This window comes from Myzus persicae, unplaced genomic scaffold (assembly GCF_001856785.1).
Source record: "Myzus persicae strain clone G006 unplaced genomic scaffold, MPER_G0061.0, whole genome shotgun sequence".
In the NCBI taxonomy this organism is placed as follows: Eukaryota; Metazoa; Arthropoda; class Insecta; order Hemiptera; family Aphididae; genus Myzus; species Myzus persicae.
The window spans coordinates 55,483-81,986 of NW_019101235.1; the positions used below are offsets into that span (position 1 = coordinate 55,483).

The 26,504-nt window shown below is 32.7% G+C and overlaps 2 protein-coding genes across 2 annotated transcripts; one reads left to right on the forward strand and one right to left on the reverse strand.

Annotated features, from left to right (window-relative positions):
- Window positions 1-39: 39 nt before the first annotated feature.
- On the reverse strand, window positions 40-12,761 carry LOC111028287 (cGMP-dependent protein kinase, isozyme 1-like). The gene is made up of 14 exons (XM_022306875.1): window positions 12,495-12,761; window positions 9,633-9,784; window positions 9,385-9,527; window positions 9,122-9,259; window positions 8,840-9,009; window positions 8,177-8,279; window positions 7,498-7,636; window positions 7,165-7,268; window positions 6,552-6,783; window positions 5,807-6,038; window positions 3,569-3,735; window positions 1,388-1,573; window positions 529-595; window positions 40-403 (listed from the first exon to the last, which is right to left on the reverse strand). Exons 1-14 carry the CDS (start codon window positions 12,759-12,761, stop codon window positions 308-310), a joined length of 2,196 nt encoding a protein of 731 aa, XP_022162567.1. The 3' UTR covers window positions 40-307.
- A 5,229-nt stretch (window positions 12,762-17,990) lies between these two features.
- LOC111028293 lies at window positions 17,991-26,333 on the forward strand. The gene is made up of 6 exons (XM_022306882.1): window positions 17,991-18,652; window positions 18,756-18,892; window positions 21,374-21,463; window positions 23,892-24,003; window positions 25,000-25,116; window positions 26,116-26,333. The coding sequence occupies exons 1-6, from the start codon at window positions 18,557-18,559 to the stop codon at window positions 26,194-26,196; spliced, it is 633 nt and encodes a 210-aa protein (XP_022162574.1). The 5' UTR covers window positions 17,991-18,556; the 3' UTR covers window positions 26,197-26,333.
- The last annotated feature ends 171 nt before the right edge of the window (window positions 26,334-26,504 follow it).

Genomic DNA, 26,504 nt, shown 5'->3' on the forward strand with positions numbered 1-26,504 from the left:
TAAGTAAAAATAAAATCTTAAAAAAATACACAATAAATAGTGAAGTTAAAATGATATTATGTTTTACATTGTGTGTGAGCGTTACATACGAAATAATATATATTGTTTCTTTTCATCCTAGGAAAATGTGAAAAGTGTTGGTTTCCACAACAAAATCTAGACCCTAGTCTATGAATACTTAGTGTCACATTTTCAATTTCAATAATTATTATTATAATAGTAGTAGTATTAACAATGATAATATTATGTACAGTCCTGCAGCGGTCAGTGATAGATTTGGCGGAGGATCAAACTGTGGCCGACCGCTTCAAAATTCCGCGTCCCAGCCCGACGATTCGTCTGGTGGCACGTCCCCGTCCTCGGGATAAATATCGAAATTCGATGAATCCAGCGGATTGTTGATCTGTATCACGAAAAAAAAACACGAAAAAAGACCATCGTAAATTAGTAAACAATGTAAGATATGTATCGGATACGTGAGCCACTTAGCCATATGGTGTTTGACCATCGCTGCAGCAGCAGACTTACGTGGGGTACGATGGGTGGAATTATGCTCTTGTTCCTCAAACCGGTCCAGTCGAAACCTTTGAACCATCTGTGGGTGAATTTATAAGAATAAAAATATATTTGCGGCCAAGCGGGAGGCAAATTCTTGTCAGTGTTCTTAGAACCTACCTACCGCCACCCATTGAAGGCGGAAAAAAGTCCAGAAAAAAATCTAACCGAAAAAAGTCCAAAAAAATAAACACTACATCACCGAAAAAAAGCCCACGAATATAAAAGTCTATGCTAGTGCCATAAAATTGTACTATTTTGTATTTTAAAATTATTTCGTTGATTTTAATTCGAAAAAGCATATACAATAATACTTAATAGTATATAATATAGATAGCAGATAATAATAATAAGTTAATAACTAATGGCCTAATGACTGATGTTACTAAGATGAATAGTAAAACAAAATAGTAGGTCCATTGGTGTGTATGCAGTCCTCTTGTATTAAACTTGAGCAACAAACTAATATTATAGATACTACCACCTGTTTTGTATTGACTTATTGTATTTTCTATTTTTATAGTTGTGTAATTTTTGTATAAATGTAGTATATTGACCAAAGGCTGATGTTTTTTGAGTGTAGGTTCTATATTATATATGTCATTACTCATTAAATACCTAATGACTCAATATAAAACAATATATAATTATAAATTATAACCTACGACACAATATATTATGTATACATATTTATATTTAAATTTGTTGGGACTTTTTTTCTGTTAGATTTTTTGGGGGTTTTTCTTCCTCGTTTTCTACTCATACTTTTTTCCAAGGTAGATTTAAAACGAAAGCAACAATCTAATTCATCAATTCTAAAGAATCCACTTACTCATGTCGTCTGATGTCTTGTATGCCACCCTTTTGATAGCCTATCCTTTCCGTTGGATCGCCTCTACACAGCTGTTTCACGAGACCTTGAGTCATTTTGTTCATTTGTCTCGGGAAGTTGACAGCGCCGATGCCTTTCAATATCGCGTTGTAGATGTCCATTGGATCTTTCCCGCTAAACGGAGGTCTATAAACCGACGAAAAACATTATATTGTATACATTATACTTCAACAACCTAAGCCTATGAAAATACATCAGTGGCGTGAATAGATGGGGAGGTAGGAAGTTGTATTTTTCTAGCACTAAAAATTAAAAAATTAAAAATATTCAACTAATGCAATAATAATATTATATAAGTGATAGAAACAGTTCTCTATAATTTTAAAATGTTATACATTTTAAATAAAACATAAATGCATAATAAAAGGTTCTTCTTATCTGAGAATCTCCAAAATATTTATTATAATAATATGTGAAATTGATGTATGTTACGGGTAAAGTTTGAAATAATTGGATACTGTACCTAAAGGAAACATTTACCAACATTTTAATATTAAATTAAAATAATATACCAATAAATATAAGAAGCAAACTAAGGTGAAATTTTGCATTGTGATCCAAAAAATTAGTGATTATACATTTTTGTTCTGTCTCGTGACCGATATTTTTTTGGCATTTATTTATAATTTTTTTTTGAAATATTTCATATTTTATAAAATTACAGATTTAATAATTTATTTTTCCATCATGTAAAAATATAATTAAACTTTAATCATCCGCTTTTACTCTTACCCCTTGATCTATAGCTTATCAACTAATGAGATTTCTGGTAATCTTCCAAGACGCCTAGACCGTAAATAGTGTAGATACTTGTTTAACTAATATAAATTAACTAATAATAAAAAAAGGTCACCTATGTAAGTTGCTTCTTTTGTGAAGTTGTTCTATGTATAATCAAACAATTTCAGTTAAATCAGGGGTCGGAAACCTTTTTACTTAACGTGGGCCATATTTTTATCAGATTTTCATTGATTGCCGCAACAAAATTAAAATAAACGTTATTAAAAATACAATTTTAGCATAAAATACTAGTATAATATATTTTATGGATATCTACATTCATATTATAAGTTTCACATTACACGTAGAGAAAATTTTAAAATTTAAAAAAATGTCTGTTAATCAATTCTTGAGTGCAAAAGGATTTAAATATTTTTAAATAAATAGTTCCTAGATTCTAATGTGATTTTTGATGTTGAATTTTTCTCCCTAATTCATTTATATCTGCTTTCATATTGGAACTTGGTATTCTTTAAACTGCGTTCAAATGTTTGTCGCTTAATCGTGAATAGTATTGATTTTTCGATATTTAACTAGGCATTGAAAATGTCTGCTCACAATAGATAAGTGCTACCCAAAGCAGTAATCATTTTTTAGCAAAACTTTTAATTTCTTTAACATATTAGCATAATAGTTGAGAACAATGTGAGATAAGATCATACCTTATATCCGTAAAAGTTAAATAGTTACGATTCGATTTTATTTATTTCGATTTAAGGTATAAAATAAAAATTTTAAATGCTGTGATGAATATTTGGAGGGAAAATAGTTTTGAGGGTTGCTGATGCCTGACTTAGATCATACCTATACACTTATGTGATTTTCTAATCTAATCATATCCCATATCCTACCATGTTTTTATGTTGGCTCTTTAGTTAGTACCTGTTATATTTTTATCGGTGTTTTTCCGTCATCCGTCCGTTTCATATTTTTTATAAGTTACTCTTTCAATTTACATTTTTTTTATCATTGTTTTTGTAGATGATTAGCGTTTAGGGTTACACGTCATTTTAATATTTTCAGAGCTCACTTAGTAATGATAAATCACTATTATTACAGTGAATATTTGTTTACATTTGTATACAATTTAAAATTATATCCCCGGATGCAAGTAACTGTCAATTTAAAAAAACTCTAATTGTAGGTAATTATTAAAACAAACCAAACAAAAAAACCCTAAAAACCAACCACATTTAAATATAGGTTTTTTAAAAACAATTTAATATAGGGTCTTGTTCCGGTATACCTTTACCGTGATTCTTGTCGGTTTGGTTATAGTCTTTAAAGTTTACAGTTACCTATCTATAGGCATGTTGTAACGCGTGGACAAGTCGTACTTACATTCCGGCCAGGAGCTCGTACACTAGTATTCCCAGAGCCCAAAAGTCTACTGCCCGGTCGTGGCCTTTGTTCAGTACAACTTCCGGGGCCACGTACTCGGGCGTACCACAGAACGTCCATGTCTTCTTGCCTCGCGGTTGTAGCCTTTTTGCAAAGCCGAAATCCACCTACCGACGAAAGAGAAAATTCTTAATTAAATTGTGCATATAATAAATATTAATAATTACATGAGGGGGTCTCGTTTGGACTAATAAAAAAAAAATATAATTAGTATTACTCGCCGTTGCAAATAAAAATATCAAGAAGATTCCATTATATGTGTATCTCCGTCTTACAAACGTAGAACATACCAACATTTGTGTTCAGCAGTTGTTCCAATTCTGTAATTGTGATGTAATTATAATATAGTGAATTGACCTATATTTTCAAACTTAATGATAAGATTATAAGAATATATTATCTTTGATTCTCGCGGGTATTTTACATGCTCATAACTTGCTTGAGAATTTAAGTATCGTAAAAAACACCCATGTTTTAGACAGATCAAATGTTCTTACCATTAAGTTTGATAATAAGTCAATTCACTCTGTATTCTTTAAAGCTAGAAATACAAAATTAGAACTGCTGAACACAAATTTGCTTTGTCATACGTTTGTAAGACAGAAATAACACAGGCGGGCAGGACTTTCTGCAGGAATTCGATACCACCAATTTGTTTACGAAAACATACCTATCGGTTATTGCATCCTATATTAGTTTATTATAGCATAAATATTTCTTAATAGAATGCCGTAACCACATTTGTAGTTACCGCTTTAGACGCCCTTAACTAATGCACACATGTAGAACACTTTACGTTCAGAATTACCCATTTTAATCTTTTATTTTTAATACTGGAGTAATTAGACTCAGATGTTTTAATTTATATACTTTGAAGTCGATCAGTACGAACTTACTTAATATAGGTACTGACGAACACCAACTTATTACCACCGGATGCCGAAGATCGCGATCGGCGTAATTGATGCATGTCCAATATATTATCATAATTACTATGACTTGGGAGAAAGTGATGTACTAACTTCTATAATTTACGAAGGTAGACCAGGAAGGGAGAAAAATATATTATTTTGTCACATACATTTTTCCTCCTTTACATTTTCACTTATAAACGTATTACTATATTATAACGTGGCTCAGAATTTTTCACAATGATATTGTTTAGGTACAACGAATTCATTAGGTCATTAATAGTCACTTAATCACAAGATGATGTAGTTGAATAATTGGTATACTGTATTATGTTTATACACGGTTAACAGTTAAACCAGTAACCACACAGATCTTACGGAATATGGTGACAGGAGCGCTATTAAGGCGGATTCACAGCTACGTCTCGTGTCTTGTCGTGCGTGGGCGTGGTAACTATATGGTTATAACTAGTAACCAATGGGGTTTGAAAGTTGAGCTGTATTCAATTCTTGGTAAACTCGGTTGGAACTTGGTTACAATACATGATACTAAAAAATTAATGCCCAATCACAATGCGATTTGATCAACACGACGTGACACGACGTAGCTGTGAATGCCAAAAACCTCTGCCGTGTGAAATGCTGAATTGGTAGGTACTTCCTAATTAATTTTATCGACCAGGTGATATGACAGGTTACCGCGAATTTGAAATATTCCAACACAAACGACGTTTACAGCGTTTACCAATATCTCGTGTAAAATAACCGTAACCATTATCATAATAATGTACCAAATCCAGATTACCAAAACTACGAAAAATGTCACACGACGTGTCGCTACATGGAAATATAGTTATGGAATAGTGCCTCATAAGTAGGTACTTAATATAAAATAAGTACTTTGAAGAGAGGAGAGGTTCACAACTCGTCATATCGGTTCGTGTCGTGTAAATACTTTTTACTTTTCTTGGCTTACCAAAATGTGGTTGTAAAAAACGTAATTCTAACCCCGTGAAGTTGAATATATTAAACTGTTGGCAGTGTGACTACATACTGCTTAGTCTGTTCACTGGTTAGATAATATTGGCGATACTATCAATATTATATTAGTAGCTATATTTATTATTTTTGTTTGTTAGATTCAAATATTATTTCGGAATTTACTGGGCACGGTGATCGTGAACCTCCCTTAAGCCCCATGCACGTTACCGAGTTAGTGCGACTTAGTGGTAAATAGTAAAATTATATATTTGATTTCAAAACCGACCAGTTTCACAAAACCCTGCTGGTCGAGCAACAGGTTTTCCGGCTTCAGGTCTCTGTAGACGACGTCGGCTCCGTGCAAATAGTCCAGTGCCTCTACAACGCACGCGATCACGAAACACGCGGCGTTGTCGTCGAAACACCTCCGGTCCCGGAGGAGCGTCCACACTTCGCCGCCCAGACAAGCCTCCATCAGCATGTATACGTATCTGTTGTCCTTGTACGTCTGGTAAAGTCTAAGGAAAACGATCGACATATTAATGCCATCATTAAATAAATTACAGTTGTATAGGTAAAGAAATTTCGAAAACTGCTCTACAAGATTATTAACAAGAAAGTTCACTTCTTGCGCAATGTTCAAAACGTGATATAATATATAGGTAGTTAATGAAAGTTTATTGAAAATTGTTAGGTCTGTAGCATAGTAAGTTGTTCGATTAGCATTTTCTATACTCAACGAAATATTATTTTACATCTACATTAGGCTCTGAAAACAGTAGGTACCTACCTATATAATTAAATTCCACTTCATTATGCAAAAGCTATACATATCAAATTTTATCGAAATGCGCAAAACATATTATTGTCATTTGCTTGAAATTATAAAAATAATCTGTAAAGATTTCTGACGAAAATCCAAAAATACACAATCGCATCTACATTTATAACGTTTCAGATGTAGGACGTGTTAATACAATAAAAAACATACTATTTTAATGCATTGCACATTAGTACATTAATATACTCACTTGCCGATAAACGGGCTCGTACATGACTCCAAAATGGTTTTCTCGTTGTACACGTGCTCCTGTTGCTGCATGTCCACGATATGTTGTTTTTTCAGTTTCTTCATCGCGTAAGATCGGTTTTTGTCTAGTTTCAGACACACTAAATCGACCCTACCGAAGCCGCCGACGCCGATGGTGGCGACCGTCTCGAAATCGGTCAGCTCCACGCGGAACAGCTCCGGGTAAAATGTTTCTGCAAAACGGAGTTTATATTAAGTACCTACTACCTATATACTCAGAGATAGAAATATTGCACTTATATTTTCTTAGTCGATGTTGGTGATTTTTAGTTTAAAAAAAAATGTTTTAATATTAAATGTATCGAAGGTAGTTTAAAAATATTTATAACACTGCATATTACAATATTTGAAAAAGAAATAATAACACAATTTTAAGTTTTTTTTTTATCATGATGGTCTATAGGTTTCCTAATTTTTTTATCAATAATTATAGGTCATCAATAATCAATGTATTTTAGATTTTTATGCAACTGCAGTGATTTGTATACTTGCATACGCATATCGTTACATATATCTGAAGTATTAAAGAACAATAATAACTAATTAGTACTTACTCGTCTTGATTTCTACCGGTGACTGGACTGAGGGCTTTCGCGGAAGTTCTGTGTACTTTTTGTTTTTTAGTTCCTCCAGATTGCCGATGAAATGCACAAAAGGCCTATTCACACAGAAAACTTATTTTGTTATTTTCTATACATATTTTTATAGGTTTTTATAAATTGTAATGCATAGTGAATATATTGTTATATAATATATTATTTTATTATTTCTCTGTAAGCCGTCAAATCGTTATTACAATCTATAAAAACGTAAAGACCCAAAGTGCAGTTATAATAATAGAAATAATCAATCATATTTTTAGTTTAAAAAAAGATAAGTCTATTAACTCTCTGTCCAGCGTGAGACATTCAGCTCCCGGATGCATGGCTACAACGTTAGCAGTTCTCTTGTCTTTTTTTAACAGCGCCACTTCCCCGAAAAACTCTCCTTGTTCCAATATTCCGAATTCTTCTTCTTCGTCTTCACCTGAAAATTATTACTCTTAATTTTGTCTTGGACTTTTTGCTGAGTGAACTGGTACACAATAGAAGTTATAACGTACCTATTTGTAATTATATCGATACCCACACCTGTAACGGTGCTTATTTATTGTAATGAACCTGAACTGCAGATATAAGGACCGGCATTAGAATCGGATATTTTCGAATAGAACCATGAACCCTCTTGATAAATAATTTATGTTTTTTTCATTTATAGTACGAATGTAATATCGATTTATAATTACAACGATATTATATGTCTTGTGGGGAAATTAAACGAGTAATTCGGTTATTGTGGTTAAGGAGGACAACCACCCCAATCCCCACAAAACAAATCTTGAATTACTTTTAACTTTATTAAAGGCATTTAGGCCACAGTCCACAGACCGTATTGGCACTGTGGTTACATATAATATTTACGGCGTGTTTAAGTAGAGTTTATCTTGTATTAGTGTCCATGTATTCGATTAATATTAATTTATAAAATGTTTATAATACAACACTTTAAGTGACGTAACGGACTAACCTTTATTGGTCTTCGTGACTTTCACTCGCCCTTCGCTCAGTATGTAGAACTTATCACCCAGAGTGTCCTGTTTTATGATGTAGTGCCCTTCCGGATAAAATTCCTGCAGAAATGGTTTCAGGTTTATGAGAAAATTACGGTCGTTAATTAAGTGAGTATTCAATGTCCAGCATGTGTTATTACACGAATTCCTGGGTACCTTCCTGCTATATATATATATGTATTAAACTCGTTTTGAAAACTTTCAAAAATGTCAAATGCGTTGAGTCTGACATAAATTTCAGTGTGCATTGTACAAGTTATACGCTAAAAGGTCGTTAGGGTTCCGACCTTTTGTTAAGGCATGAGTAAATCTCGAAGTTTGTTTTTATCTGTGTGTGTGTATATATATATACCAATATAATACCTTCTATATATTATACTTGTTACTTAAAATAGTTTTCGCTAGGTATGCAAATGGGTTCCTAAGTAATTTATTATTATATAATATTTTTTTTGGAAACGACTCATAGAATTGAAAAAATAATCATGTTGTATACATTTAAGATTTAAAAATTTATATTAATTAGTTAACAAAATGTATTACTAGGATATGACGTATTGAGGTCCATTAAAACAAATATTGACTTCTTATAATATGATTTTCATCATTGAGTGACGTACCTCTTTCAAGACGTCAGCAATTTTCGATAAAAACTCTTCATTAAGATCCTTCATTAACGGTACGCTTTTCAAAAACCCCACTCGTTCGTCAAACCGCCTCATAGCAGAAGTCTTCATGATTTGTTGGTATGCCACTCTTTCCAAAGTCCACACCTTGACATCTTGGACGGCTAGAAACAAATACATAAGCATAGAAATCATAGAAGTTAAAAACCGCAAAATACGTGTAATATTAAAATATAATCGTTTCGGATAAGTCGTGAACGTCGCCTACTCACTAACCTCTCACCGACGCGGTACGCGGACAGTTATAGAGTATGGCCATCTCGCCGAACACTTCGCCAGGTCCGATGGAATCGACCACCCGTCCGCTCTGAATGACGTCGAGCTTTCCTTCGTCGGCCACGTACAAACAACACCCTGCAGTATTATAATTATGGCGTTTAAACTTTATTTTTAACCGTTTCAAAAACGATACAAGTCCAAAAACAATTTGAAGTTTTCTCGTTAAACAAATGTACAAATTGTATGAACGCTATCCGTACCGGGATCGCCTTTCCTGATGACGTATGACCCAGCTTCGAAGTCTTTCGTGTACATGACGTCCACAATCTCGGAAATCTGATTGGTGTTGAGGTTTTTCAGAAACTGATTCTTGCACAGCGCCTGTTTGATCAGATGCTTGGTCCTGAAATCAGCATCCGGTACGAAACGTGACCGCGTGTGTATAGGTAAATAAAATAATATTATTCTTTGTTATGATAAGAAATTAAAAATAACAACGTCATCGTACTTGATGGGTTTGGACTGTTTGAGAATCGGCATCGGGGCTTCCGTCGAAGTCGAACATTCTCCCGACACCCCTTTCTTTTTGTCCAGCCGGTGCGGCGGCGCTTGCGGCGATGGCAATATAAATTGATTTGATGCCGCGTTCTCGAGCATGTTCTACTCAAACAAAATCCAAATAAACATGAATGTATGATAAGTACCCACTAATTTTAATAATTTACGATGATACTGCCACGACACTAATATAGACAGAGGCAGTCCGTATACTAGCCTACATAATTACTACATGGTGCTCACACATCATTATGGCAATTAAATAAAATGTAACATAATAAATGACCAGACTGTTGCACGTAGAAATCAGAAATCTCCTAGTCCCCACTAAAACCGTAGTCACAGATAATGGTAAAGCGTAGAGCGCGTAGCTTTCTTAGATGCCGCCAGAGAAAAGGGTATGGTAAAAAAAAGGTCTTTGTCACAGAAGAAAAATCTACCTCTTGGATGCGCAATATAATCCTTTGATGAAGTCGCCTACCATTCTCTGGTCAGCATGACCGTGTTGTCCCTTAAAAAGTGAATGCGCACCATCTAACACAGTAACAAGTAACAACCTCTACAACGAATCTATACCTACTCTCTATACCGAAACTCCTTAAAACGGGCAATAATCAGTGTGTTGTATTATTTTAATTCGAGTATTTTGAGTGATTAATTTGTGTCGCCTAAAACTTCTACAGCATAACTCAGAGACAGCTGCGAGTCAGGTAAGACATTTAATATAAAATATATTATTATTGACTGCATTATATTACGTTATATGCACTTATCACATACACTTAAATTGTGCGGTGTATTTGATCAAATTCTCGAATACACGACTTCGAAATCCCTCCAAACACCTGTAGGAAGATAATTCTAATATTTGCATTTGGTTTTATTCTCTAGCACATATAAGTGTAGAGAATCATACAGATACTTAAATTTAACATCAGATTTTAATAATATAATTATAGACAGATGCCTTATTTATATTTATTTTATTTTTGCGTTATTACATATATTTTTTATATTTCAAAATGTATTTTATTCGCCTTTTCGTTTAAGATTTGAGGCAATTGCCTCAATAAAACATTCATCGCCACTGTACTTCATACCAGCGTTTGCTCTGTAGAGGCCGTCCACTTATTTTGCGAGTGAATTGTGGATAGTAACGTGGCTCTCTAATACGTCACTATTTTAGTATTTTCTATACTTTAAATAAATCTACCTATACGTAATTATCCCAGACATCACCCAAGTCACGTAGAATGTAGATAACACATAATATTATTATGCAACTCGATTAACTTTTGTGCAGCTGATAACATATTATATGACCCACAGTTCAAATTTATTTCGTTTTGTGTGCGTATAGCATCGTGGTTTCTTTCGTAATTTCGGTTGGGGGAGATAATTCCCCTCCCCCTACCATACACACGACACTTGTATAACAATAATATAACGGGATGGAAACGGCAAGCTGTCCCATATAGCTCACCCACTGTTTTCGACGCCACCGACGTCAGACGCTGTCGCATACATTTTTAACACGTTATGGGATCTCATTATCTCCCGGCACCCAACTCGGTGATAATCGGAGGCTTTATGCCCAAGTAGGTCAATAGCTGCAGCAGTAGATAATAATATACGCACCGGTACAGGAAGCTTTTTTGTGTCACATACTCATATACCACTAATCATTACTAAACATTAAAGTGGCAACCGGGTGTATATGTACAAGATATACGTCATACAAGTGGATAAGACACTGCAACATCATATTATAATAAATAAAAATACAATACTGTTCGCCGATAATTGTACATGCGTGGATAAACTGTATATAGTAGGTATATACACTATATTATGTTATTATATTTTAATCATTACACCGTATTTTCGATTTTATAACAATTATTTTATATTCACATATTCGTGATTGACAAGACTCGGTATTGTACTATTATATCTGTATATGATAGCCTGTGGGTACGTAACATACACACGGTGCTTCAATGAGCCAAAACACCACTAGTCCCACACCTGAAAAGAGAAATAATTAAAGCCTGCGCAGTGTTAGCTGCAGTGTACCCCGAGTCAGAAGTATACAGTATTATGATTAACATATAAAAATACTTTTCTTATAGGAAAAGTGGCTCTCTGCGTTTTAGTTTATACGAGGTCAGCATGTGTATTGTGTATAATAATCGTTCTTATTTACTACTCGCGTGCGTATAAAATATTATTCGTGTTTTGACAATATTTTTTATAATCAAACGAAATAAAAGAAAACTGCCTTGCCAATCGATTTTAGTTCCTACTCGAAACGTGCGCCATTCATGTAAAGTGTGGCGTACACAACGCAAGTACCCACTACCCACATTAACCATAATGGCCGTTCTAAAAATAAATGCGTTTTATATTCATCGGCGGATTAGATATTAAGACAATCAAGACCGCGTTCTCCAATTTGTGGTTTGAATAAAAATGTCTTCATGGCCTATCCAAAACAGTTTATTAGCTTATGGTCAATCTCAGATATGATCGCGGCCCACCTCGAGTGCAAATTTACGAATCCAGTACGATGAGTATACTATAGACGTACACAAACGATGATCTAGATAATGTTTGTCGCGTTCAATAAAATATAAGCTGCACAGGCGATCGCACCGCGGAGATCAAATATTTGTATGCAGATCGACGCAGCAATCGTCATCACGTCGGGCATACCACTGCAGCAGCTGGGTGGGTGGTGGGTTCGCGTGGCAGTAGCACGGAAACCCGGTGCACGATCGGAGGTATAATATTGTTACGATATCAGACTCACGCGTATGTCTTCGACGGCCCTGGCCAGCTGTTCGACGGTCCTGTCCTTTTCGTCCATGGCCGCTTTGAGGCGCTCCACGTCTCGGGTCAGTTCGCTCACGGCGGCGGCGGTGGCGGCGCCGGCGGTGGAGGTGGTGGTCATCTTCAGGTCGGATACGTCACTGCGGGTCGACTCGGTCGCTTTTCGGCCGCCTCCGACGCCGCCGCCGCCGCCGCCGCCACCACCGGAAATCGCGTTGCCCATGAACAACAGCAGCGCGTGGCACATACCGCAGTCCTCCTATATTATTATTATTTCGATTATAATAATAATATATTGTTCTACCTGCGGGTCGCCGGCTGTTCGTCCGACTTGTATAATTGTGCTCGCGCGACCTGGTTACCCCGGTATATAATGACGTATGTACCCGGCCGGCGGACGGTTATGGTTCGCGTTCAACGATATTATACCACAGTCGCGGTCGTCGTCGTCGTCGTCGTCGTCGTCGTGCTACGACACTCTTCGCCATATACACTCCGCCGCACTACACAACGCTGCAACTGGTCTGGACTCGATGCGGGTGCACCGCGGCCGCGGCCGTCCATCAGTCGGTCGGCCTTGCGACGTGTACCCACCGAGTGTGTATAAATAATTATAAAACGTCGTAAAATAATTATTATCGCTGGCGCCGTTATCGTGGTCGTCCCCTATATATATATATATATATATGCGTATACGAGCACTTATTCGTATATATTATTATTATGTTGTGTTAAAATACGTGCGCATTGCCACTGGTTTTTTTTTTAAATTTTAATAATTGGGTCACAGACCGCCCACGAACACACGATATTATAATAGTGTTGTACAGGGTCTTTTGAAATTGTGTGCGTGCGATAGCGCCGAAACCCAACGTAATCACTTCCGTGGGGTATTTCTATCACGCGAATCGTCTGAATGCGACCCTGTGGGTAAATGCTGCACACCTTACGCAATAATAAAAATATTAAACATTTGCCGCATATGTACGACAATATACAATAATATTACGTACAGTACATATACCGCATAGCGATATTACACTTTTATTTACAATCGTTTATTCTGTTTTCTACAATTTTTACGCGCATACGCCGTGAAAAATATGGTCACCCAAGTCGCCATTCCTACTGCTCACCTCCACTGCCGTCTGAGGCCCAATGGCACGGTGAAAACGATATTCCGACGACGTGGATTTTGCTCACCGACCATTTGTCTATTGTGCTTATGTGCATGTATATGAACATTATGAACATTATACTTTACACATTTTTTACTCGAAAACGATCGTCGTTTATGTTGTTGTTGTTGTTGTTGGTATATTTTATTATTATTACACGAGCTCGGGCACCGCGAAGACGCTAATCTGTCCATAAATAATTTAGGCAAGTGCGTATAGGTTTTACACAACTGCAGCTGCAGGAAGGTGTGTTTTCGTTTTCGTTTTATTATTGTTATTGTTATTGTAAAATATTGGATTTTGTGCGGGACTCTAATCTCTGTTCAAGTTGTGTACAACTGCAGACACCGGCGAAGGAGTTTGTGAAAAAAGAGTGCATGGTATATCATGGTAGCTCAGTTAGCTTAAAAATTAGAGTGAATTGATCTCTTATTAAAATTAAAGGTAAGATTATTACGAAGGGCTTCTCATGGGCTTTTTATTATATTTTAATTTTAAAGAGAGTTATGAGTATTTAAAAATTGTAAATTGTTTGTAGAACTTAAAATATTTCTAAATCTTTTTAAAATTAAAATATAATAAAAAGCTCATGAGAAGCCCTTCGTAATAATCTTACCTTTAATTTTAATAAGAGGTCAATTCACTCTAATTTTTAAGCTAACTGAGCTAAACGTGATTTGCTGAACGTAAAATTTGATATGTTACGCTCTTGTAAGACGGAGACAACACATGCGGGTATAGCGTCCTCTTAAAATGATATTATGTAATTATTTCCAGAAAAGTTAATGGATTTTGAAACAATGTGTTAAAACTAATAAAACGTTAAATGGATCACCCGGTACATGTAGAACCTTAAATATATATTGCAGATATATACAGGTATATTATATAGGCCGCGTCAGTGGCGTATATACGAATTATTTTCACTATGGGCCGATTTATCAATTATCACTAGTCAAGCAGCATAGCCATAATTATACATTTTTAAGGGAGCAGCTGTTATATAATTAAGAATTATGACGTATTATACAGTTCAAATAAAAATTGCGCAATTCAATTTTATAATTATTATGTAAAATTAATTTTTTGTTTCTTTTTTTAAAAATATTGACAGTGTCGTTTGTATATTTTAATGTTATCTTACTATGAATTTAACATCAAAGTCAATAAGTCATTAAAGCAAGTCTCGTCAATATATCTAACATTTTCTTGTAGATTACTCAAAAATGATTTTAATCAACCGGCTAACAAAATCATAGTGAAAAACTGTAAACAGTGTAAATATACATGAAATGCTTTAATTGAACCTGCAATTTCACTATGGGCTCTGGCCTAGGGGGCCTCCCCCCTATATACGCCACTGGGCCGCGTGTATGTTATAATACGCAATATTAAAATATATTATTAACATAATTGTAATGCATTATACAATAGTACAATACCAGGTTTTATATTATGTATAAATTCGTAAATGCAATGACTCATCGTTTCATAATCCGGACGAGTCTTCAATTTAATTCAGTTTTTTTTATGAAAGGAACATCATTTTTTGAAGTAAAAATTCTCACAATAGTCTCCCCCCACCGTATACAAGCTTATGACCTATCTATTGGTTATTATAAAATAATATATGTCAACGGCCCTTTGTTCGACTCATCCGGATAGTAAGCAATTATTATTATTATTATATAATGAGAGTAACAGCTGTATTCTTGTAATCAGTATACTCATCGCAGGTTACCTAAATCAAAACTGTATTCAAATCATTGTGTTATTAATACATCTTCTTGTACTGTTCTCGTTCTTCACAAAGTATTTTTTTTTTAGTCAACGAGTTTTCTTTATTTATACAATAGATATTCATTGATCCATGTTAAAATTGTACATTTGTTTAGCTAATTGCTATGATCCATTAATGTAATGATTCAAAATAATTATCTCATATTTAATACCAAATAATAATTATGCGATTGTGTCACATGCGTTAAAGTAAATACGAATTTAACATTTATCAAATATCAATTGACATAATAATTATAAAATAATATTATCCTTTTTGTTATTTATTGCTGTTATTAATAATGTATCCTATTAATTTATAATATTTCGAGGGAGAATCAAATTTGCATATTAAGTTAATTGCAGAAAAGAAGCTATTAGTTTATTGATATTGAATTGATTTGATAATATTCAGTTTTAATCGTATAACATTTTTTTGCGTCTGTACTAAAACGTTTTTTAAATATTTTACTGCGACTTTATACTGCGGTTTTTATTTGCAGGTTTTGAATTCAAAGTTTGAGAACCATGATTAAAGAAAATTTTAAATAATTACTGTACTATATAATCATAGAAGACAACACGTGGGGTTGGAAAATAGTTAAAATAAAAACCAGTATTACAGTATACAGATATAGCCTAAATGAAGAACAAATAAGAATATAGTGGTGTTCATCCAAAGACACACCGCTGGAAGTATGACATTCATCACACGTCACATAATATATCACACGGTCGATGGACTATAAAACGTCATCCGGTTCCGTTAGCGGGATTATAAATATAAAATATACGGGACAAATCACCGGAAGTTTACATTTCACTTATGCCAGGGGCCGTACAATAGAGTACACACACCTCCGTGAAGATAGCTTTTGAATCATTATGATACTATGGTTCTGACCATGTCATCAGGCCAGACTAAAATAGCACACATGCGAAACATATAAAGATACACTGCAGGATGATTCACCATGCTCACATCCCTTTTTCTTTACTTGCGTAGTTATTATTTAAAATCTAATTTTTGGAATTTTTTATAGTAGGTATAGTAGGTATACCATATTTTAGTATAGACCATAATTCCGAAAACCTACTTCAGATTTTTGTACTGTTAAAACTATTAAGTAGATGATTTAAAAAAAACATTTGATGTGATTAGCCGATTAATTTCAGATAATATTAATATATTAAATGTACTAAGGTTTAACGATAATAGGTATGCTGATACATTCATAACATACAATATTATATTATGCAATGTTTACGAAAACATTTAAATAAGATACTTGTTAAACAGAAAGGATAAGGTATTGTTTGCTTTTTAATTGATTAACAAATTAAAGTAGGTGAGCTATATTAATATACATCAGCATCTTATAATTCTTTGTAATTGTCTAAATAACAGCTCGTAGCTAATATGAACATGATAAATATTAAATTTATATCTATTTTAATTGTATGTAATAATATACAACCATAGCCGGGCGTCCGGCTAGTAACATGGACTATAATCCTTAGTGCATAAAGTAAACTACTCGTTCGAATAATAATTTAGATGGGTCCATCAACATTTTCAAAAAAATGTCAGTTGAATAATTTAAAGTAAAAAAGGGTGATTTTGATTTAAAAAATAGACATTTGTTGCCACAGAATACTTTGATTGTTCAAAAAATATCAAATATTTGAAAACAAGGTCATCAATTGTATTTAAAAAATCCAAAAATCAGATTTTGAATATAACTTATTCATTATTAAAGAAAAATAAGGGTGATAATTCTTCGATGATCACTCTATATAGTAGACTTTAATCATTGTTATATTGATGCGTAGGTGATAGAGACTAGGGATATTAATTTGTATTAATACTTTTGAATTGTATAACATAAAATATGGTTATAATTAATAATAATGTATTAACGTGTATAACGTAAATACTACATGAACCGCAGCCTATCAAATTATAAAAATCCCTTGGTTATATAAGTATAGATACCGGATTCTAGTTTGTATGTTTATTAATTAGGTGTCAATGAACATAGAATATTGTATAGGTATAAATCGTTGTAAAGAACCCGGAGTAAAAAATTTAATTATAATTTTTTTTTTTTATTCATGGTATAGCTTCAACTGCTAAGGTTATTAGCTTGCAACAAAAAATGCGAGCATTTGGTTACATTATATAGAGAAACAATAGTTTGTATACATTAATTTGTTTTTGGTTGCAAAATTATAATTTACCATCATCAAAATAATAATATATTTAAAAAAAAATCCGGTATTTAATACCTTGTAGGTATAACAATAATATTTATAATTTTAAAATAATTTATTAAAAAAAAATTCAATCATTATTATGTTTATTTAGGTCTTGCTCTAATATTATGACCAACTTTTTTTAAAAATTCTTTTGTTGTAATTGAATTTATTCTTTGGCATAAAGTAACCAGTCAGAATAGTCAGATTTGTGTTGAATTTCGTTTTTATTACCAGTTCACCCATGCTGTCGATAGCTGATTTCGCCCTATCTGCCGCTATTTCCAAATTCCAATTTCATTTTGTAGATAAGGGTCCAAACAGTTGGATGACTGTGGCCAACTAAATGACTAAATCTGTTATTCTACGATTTACATACATTATTAATTCGGTGGTCACCATTAATCGTTGTTTTATGTACCGGACTTTTTCATTACAAACTTTTTATGTTTCGGACTTTTTTACCGTTGACTTTATGTACCTTGTAGGTACTTCCTAACCACAGATTTTTTATGCCTCGAACTTTTCAACCATGGACTTTTTTTCTAGGACTTTTTTACCTCCGAATTGTTGGTACTATATCTATGGGTATCACTCCATTAATATTTGATCATCGTACACGAATATATGAAAATAGCAAATGGATACAATAATAGTATGCTATATTATATAATCACTATGGTAGCCACTACTTGGTACCTAGGAGACGTTTATTCAAAATATAAATGCATAAAATTATTACAAAGATTATTCTTTATATAGGTAGAAGTATGTATCGCACATTTGTTTTATTAACTTACTATTGTAATATTCTTGTTTTGATTTAATCATGTCGGGGCGAATAAATCCGTGTTCTAGATGTTTAATCGAAAATTGTATAATTTCAAAAGTAGATGACGATCCTAGGGATGAAATAATAGACAACGTGAGAAATTTCTCATTATTAATATTATAGTCGTGTGATTATCGTATCGTCTATACACGATATCACTTAAACGCAGTTATAAACGTATACACGATTATTATAGACGATCATTTCACAAGCGGAAGACAAAACCAAAAGATTGCTACAACTGTATTTAAAAAAAAAAAAAGAGTATTTGTCCAGTTTGGCAACGAAGAAATGTATACAAACGTCTACAACTACGAAACCAATAGTTTACAAGTTAGTTTTAAGTATTATAATTGCATGTTTATGTTATATGAAACACTTTTATAGTGGCGCCAAAGTTTAAATTAAGTTTAAATTGTTTACGCCTGGTTGTAAAGGATCGTACACGATGTAAAATATATTCAAAATTGATCTCCAAGATCAATATTTTAGAAAACCTATCAGCTCAGCTGTAGAATACTTATATATATTAATAATATATTATAATAGCTGAGAGATAGCTGTACTTTATTACGTGTATCATAGACCTAACCTAACTTAATCTTACCTAACCTGACGATTATCAAATCAAAATCAAGTTTTTATCAGTACTGAAAAGTCGTAAATATTTCGGGTCGAAAAATCGAATTTAGATGTCAGCTTTATCGATAAGCTATCGTCATACACTATTAAGTGTATGCTTCACACAAAGCGGTTAAAGCAAGAGCGATTATATTTTATTATACACCTAATCCATACTATAATATTATATTACAATAATGAAATTAGAGAAATTTTTCCTCCTTATACGTACCTTTTTTTTACCGTGTAAGAACTTACACATCTTAATTTTGTATTCATGTAGGACAATTTAGTGGCGTGGTGAGGGGGTTTTTCAGTTACTTCGACCCCTGTATGTTAATTATGTGGGTAGGTACTGTGTGTCATATTAAAAATTGGAGTAAAGGTAAAGCTATTTAATTAAGTAATAATTAGTACATAATAGGTATAAGTAACGCAGTTGAATATGAATTTTGTGGGTTGGTGGGTTGGAGTTCTGTATTAAATGGTCCCTGCTCAAAAAGTAGTTTGCCACGCCACTGTCTAACAGTCAATAATATTTAGACGGTGGTGTCTTTAACAGGTATCGTTTGAACCTTTTACGCAGCAGTTTACGATACGAGGACAGACGGCTGTCATATTAAACGCTTAGTAGAGATTAAACCATACATCCGTCATCAGATTTTATTCGGGGATTAGGTTATTACTTAATGATACCGGAGGTCCGGATTTTTATTGAACGCAAAGAGGCAATAAAAGGAGATTTAGTTTTGTTAGTTTTTATGTTTCAACTATTGCTCACCAAAACTCTGATTCGTGTTCGTATATAATATGATATTAATAATATATTATATAATATTATGTGAGCGATTTCGTAACATTTCCGTGACAAAATTGATCTGTCATTATTATATTATAGATGTCATTATTATACTGTGTCATTATTGTAGCATAGGTCCCATGGGACGTTTAAAGGGTTTGGTATTATCCACGAGCGATGATTGAGTGGGGCCATGTCACAACTTCTAGGGATTTCCTCCATTATTGGTAAATTATCGGAGTTATTTATTGTTAACGCGGACTGTGAATGTGCGGTTTTCTGCTTTGGATTTATTGTAACAGGTACCCTATAACGCCCGAAATAATATATTATTCTTGTAAAACGAAACGACACAGAACGAAACCACGTTTCTCTGAGTACCTAATAAATTGTGATTTCACAAAACTTTTTGTTTGAACACGGAATTTGTTTGTTACGGTTTTTTTAATTACAAATCAAGTGAACAACACGTATACGTACGGATCACTGCAGTCTCGATTATAGAGTTTTAAATTTTAAATTTTATGATCTTGAAGTATAATATTTATTATGAGGGCAATTTTTTACAAATTATAACTTTAGAAGTAGCATAACTTTAATGCCCTATCTCCACATTAACGATTTCTGATTATCAACTCTGTATAAATTGGAGAGTAAAAAATAGACTGTTGTCCTTTGCTGCATTTATACTAAAAATCCACCCTCGGCATAATTTAAGTATTATCTGATCCTCCCTTAGTATTCATCATACACTCATACCTATCTGTTTTCCACCTATTTGTTGCCGACTTCTCTTTCGTCACATCGCTTTTTGATGATTCTCTTTGGGTGTCTCTGACACACTTCTCTATAATCTGTATTATTTTTCCATGTACCCTCCCACAACAATAGCAATCATTGTCTACTTCAATGGTCTAACCATTGCTACCCCCTCCCTTTAAGGGGTTCAACCAACCATCGTGATCATTTGCACAGCGTGTTCGTCATCTCAATTCGGCTTACTCTAAGTCACATTCCACCTCCATATTAATTGTTTTCACGGTTTAGTCTTAAGTATTCGATTTGAACTTTTAACAATCACGATACTGCAGTTTTTTATAAATTTTTTTTTTTTATAAATCTGTACCCACATTAATGCCTATAAAGTTGAAAATAAAATAAAATAAAATAAAAAAATAACCTTGTCTATATCTTTTACATCAGTTTTTGATTATACATGATTATTGAAATGATGAAAATACATATTTACCCCAACTACGTAACAACTATAATAAGTAATAATTAATTAGAGTGCCACTGCTGTATCCCATAATTTATGGTACAAAAAATATTGATAGTTTGCATATGTATTTTGTTCAATGATTGTTATGGATTTTTTTTAATAAATCATTTAGATTGAACAATAATAACATGCAAAAAAGGTCGTGGAATACCAACAGATTAAACGAATTATCTAAGCCCAGAATCGATTATTACGAATACACGTAAGTACATGGCTGATATAATATTTTCTAGGTGCAATAGACGTAATATATTATTACATATTACGGGTACAATAGAGATATATTAGAAATCCCAATATTAAAATGATTAAAATCTGTCTATAGAATAAAATAGTATTTTTTGAATAAATTAGTTTCCAAAACCATAAAATAATATAATTTAACAATTATCTGTTCTATAAAATGCATTGAGCTAAGTGTGTAACGACTAAAACATTGGTTTTAAAGAAATAAAAACCCTCGTATTGAATATTTTATCATATTTATAGGTTCAAGTGGATACTACACTAATAATTATTGTAAGTTGTATAAAGCTGTAGTATAATAGTAAGACCACAACGGAAAGAAATTTGAAACGAAATGTAATTTTTAAAAAAGATAATTATGACTGGTATATTTTAGTGGCTTAAGTATATAAAAATATTATTCAACAAACATAAGCCACGTCGCCGCGAATAATAAATAACATTTAAAATTTTTTTATTATTATTGTTTATCTCACTAATTGATTTTATTAGATTTATGATAGTAAAATAACTAATTCAGATATCTGATGTCGTGACCTGTTCAGCTCTTTTCTAATTCATATTAGGACACATAAATTATGTACTTTCGGAGACTGCAGTCATAACATTTCAATCATTACAATAGTATGTGTTTGTAGACAATAACTTAGATTGCGTACCATTTTGGTAAGGGTAAACCCATATGTAATATTATTGTTTTAAATGAATTTATCGAAAACCAATTGGCAATTACTGGCCAATTAGTTGTGTAGGAGCCAGTTTTTAATGATATCTGTTAAGATTAAAATATCCACTTATGACTACCTATATACTATTTAGGAGCCGATGCTATTGCTCTACAATTCTACATATTATTACAGCTTGTTTTTTATTGGAACAATGAATGGTACATAATTTTTTTTCACGATTATTTTATGTCATAAAATATAGTTACAATCATTATTGTTTGTGGTGTATTTTTTTAGCTTTATTGTTTTATAATATTGAAATGCTTAAATGGCATTTTAACTGCCCAAGTACTATTATACCACAGGTATCTACATAATAATAATATTATATAAAAAGCGCACTTGCAATGTATTATACATAATTATGTGTACTACACTACTACGTGCGAGGTAAATAAAGGTAATTATTAGAATTAGATATTATAATTTTATAGAACAGTAGTATTTTTTTATCATTTTTTGGTAATAATTATTAGTGTTGCATTGAAATCCAAGGTATTGCTACGACCAAAATAATATTACATTTTAGTATACAATAAATAATTAAACACCATGATAATATGATATCAAGTTATTAGTATTTGTCAGAAGGTAAATAATATTGATCGGCCATTTCGATGGAATATAATTTGAAAATGGATAACGAGTAAATCGTATTTAATCGAATCACCCTGTCTTTTTCCGGACACCTACCTATCTGTATGAGTGAGTATTTTAGATTCGAATCAGAATTTTCTAAAGTGCTCATTAGGCACTAACTCGGTGCATAACGAATTGCAATCTCAAATTTGCGGATCGTTAAGATTTTAATATAACATTTACTCAAATGGCAGGGGTGCTAAAGGTTCCATGCAGTTAGCCCCTCCGAACTTTAATTGTAGCACCCAAAATACTATGACAATCTTAAGACTTAAATAATAATTAAAAACCTTGGACTACAAATGGTCAAGAAAAACTATCGGACTTATCAAATATTCACATTGAAAAACATATCAAATTAAAATATCAAATTATTTTAGTAAAATATGCTGAAAACTACTGTCATTAAAATGTCTGGGATAACTATCACATACTAAGAAATAAAATAATTAGTTTTGCATAAAATGTATAATTGATTTAAATTTATAGTTAATTTGTTTTTATTATTATATATATATCAAATGTAACGAAGATAGTATGATATTTGGTGAGTGTGGGGGATCACGAATATGAAAATTAAATTTGTGTGTATAAATGATGATTCAAATCTATTCGTGTAAAATCTAATCGTGTTGCAGTTATAATATTATATATCATTAAGTGTTTACAAGATGGGATCGTTTAGTTGTCGTATTGCTTAGGTATACCCATACGAAACGGTTTTTTTTGCGGAAGTAAGTATTTACCTAATATAAGATGTGGTGCAATAATGGAGGATCCAGTGCTTGATTTGGGGGGTTGGGGGGTAGTAGGGAATGAATACAAAACAATTTACAACATCAATACTACAGTTTACAATAAGTACAATTAATAAAAACATGGTTAAAACATAGGGAAAGATATTGTGGTGGGATTGATAAAATTTAACAAATATTTATATATGTCTATTTTTGAGTTAATTTGAAGATAATTTTCTTGAAAACACTCATTATTATGAATAATTGGAATCAATTTCAGAGAGGAAATCGTAACGACTAGACGTCGATTTCGCCGTGTAAACATTTCAAGGATAAATGACTTGGCCATCCCGCGGAGAACGGCATCGAGTGTTGAACAGGCTCCTCGCAAGGTGTGCTTGAACTTAATATTATAATAATAAACATAAATACCTATATTAATCAAGGTGATTATTTTAACTGGAGAAAACTCCCGATTTCCCCAAGTTTCCAACATTTTACCAACAATTAAGCACTTATTTTTATCCAAGAATGTATACAAACAACTACTTCTCAAATTAATATTATTTTATAGTATATCTGCTTTATATTTTCAATCGTTCGTCAAAACTTGAAACATTATAAGAGGACGCCACATGAAAAATGTACAGTTTAAAAATGGTTATAACTTATTCAATAATAATAATACCGATAAAATCCTCCCGGATGCTCTAATATATTTGCCTTTAAATTTTATAAGAGGTAAGTTTCATTTAATTTTAAAAACTTCAGAGTAAAATTGTGAACATAAAATTTGCCATGTTGTACGTTTGTAAGACGGAGACAACAAATTACCGTGTGGTGTTCTCTCGAGAATTAATAGACAATTATTAAATATATTTATACGTCAAAATGTTCATAAATCTGCTTCAGATTATGAAGTTTAAAATATCGGTGGGCATTTAAAAATGATAAATTGATACTTTATAGGGGTTCGTGCAACAAAAGTATGGACGTATGGGCTATACATTTTTAGAACATTATTAAATTGCACTTCAAAAGATCATTTCGATAATATTATAGTAGTTATAAATTACAATAATTTTGGAAATGACTTATTCGCCGTTTATAAGCAATCATCCTGTGACCGCTGAAATTCAAAATGCAGTTGTCATTACAGTTGTAATTTTGTTGTCATTTTATTTTTAAATGATAACGATACGAAATAGGAACAAAATGTTGTTTTTGAACTACTTAAAATTATTATATAAAAAATGATTTAAATAAACTTTAATAGTTTTTTTTTTGCAATAATAATAGTGCTTTATCTATACGTTAAAGGAATCTTTACATGTTTTTAACAAGTTACATTAATATTTTTATAATATAATTATTAATTTTGTTTCCAGTGCAATTGTTGCACGGTACCTTTATCGATGTTGTTGCCGAGGATAGAAAGACTGTCCGTAGCTCCGAGAAGGACGGACATAGCCGAACACATTAAAACAGACGAAGACACGTTTTCGGTAGGTATTAATTTTACAGATTGCCCACCACAAACCGAACTCATGGCCAACATTTAAGTCAAACATTATTGAATATGGCCTATTACGCATATATATATATTATGCTCTAATTATTTCAACTCAATGACCTTGTATATTTTATTTGAGGTTTGCCCAGGACGTTAAAATACGAACAAATCGGTTTTTTACATTTAATACCTTCAGATTTGAAGTTTTAGGACGGTTCAAACTTCAAAGGGGTGTTTTTACCCGTTTTCCTCAAAATAATACTGGCCGTTTTCACCACAATTCTTCTTCATGAAAAGCGATAAAGGTACTGTTCCCGTACCTCGACAAAAAAGTTCCGGGAACCAATACTTTTAATTTTTAAGAAATATAAGTAGTGTTTAAACTTTAAATAGTTCAGTTACTTATATGAATTCGAATCAACCATGAAATACATGAAATTAAATTGAAATGTGTAAAATCGTACACTGTTACAAAATGTGAATTACATAATTTGTATAACTTAAGACCGTCTTAGAGTGTAATATACGTTTATTATATTATTATGCCTACTCACAATACACATACGGTAAATAAATAAACTTATAGTAAAAGTATCCTCCCCTCTCGAATAAAATATAACTGCTTCATTCATTCAGCTCAAATAATTAGTGTTACCTTAAAAATTGTACACTCAGTATTTTATTTATGCCCCGTCTTTGATGGCTCTGTACGCACGACCAACGAGATGTTTTTAATACGCTTTTGAATGAAAAATTCACATCTACAAACGGAATGCATATTTATTTATTATATTAATTGATCAGTTTTATTTAGCTTATAATTGTAAGTATACCATAATATGACCAAAAGAGTCGAGTTTTTGTTTGTAAAAATAACTATTGAAAGAATCGTGATAAATATGTCGTTAGGAGAGAAAGGTTGAGGACACGGTCTTTACTGGATAATATTGTTATGACTAAAATTGTAATCTTAAAAATATGCATGTTTTAGGTTAAAAAGTCGGCTCTCAAATTCGTCGCATCAGAAAGGATAAAACAGTTAGCAACACCACGACTGAACTCATGGGATTAGTTGTATATTTACAGTAACGTATATATTTGCAAGTTCCAACACAAGTTGAAAAATACCCATACGTATTTATCGAAAAATGAAGTGAAATATATGAGTTTTATATTATATTTTGATAAATTGGAGATTAATGTATAATTATGGATGGAAATTCTGCCATATATTTTATCTACTACAATTTGTGATGTTAAATATATACTTGACTGTATGTATGAGATAGATGAGTGTGCGTGAGTACATGAGCATTCTTGTGTGTGTGTGGGGGGGGGGGGGGGGATGCAAGATAGGGCACTCTACCTCTCCACGGTGAA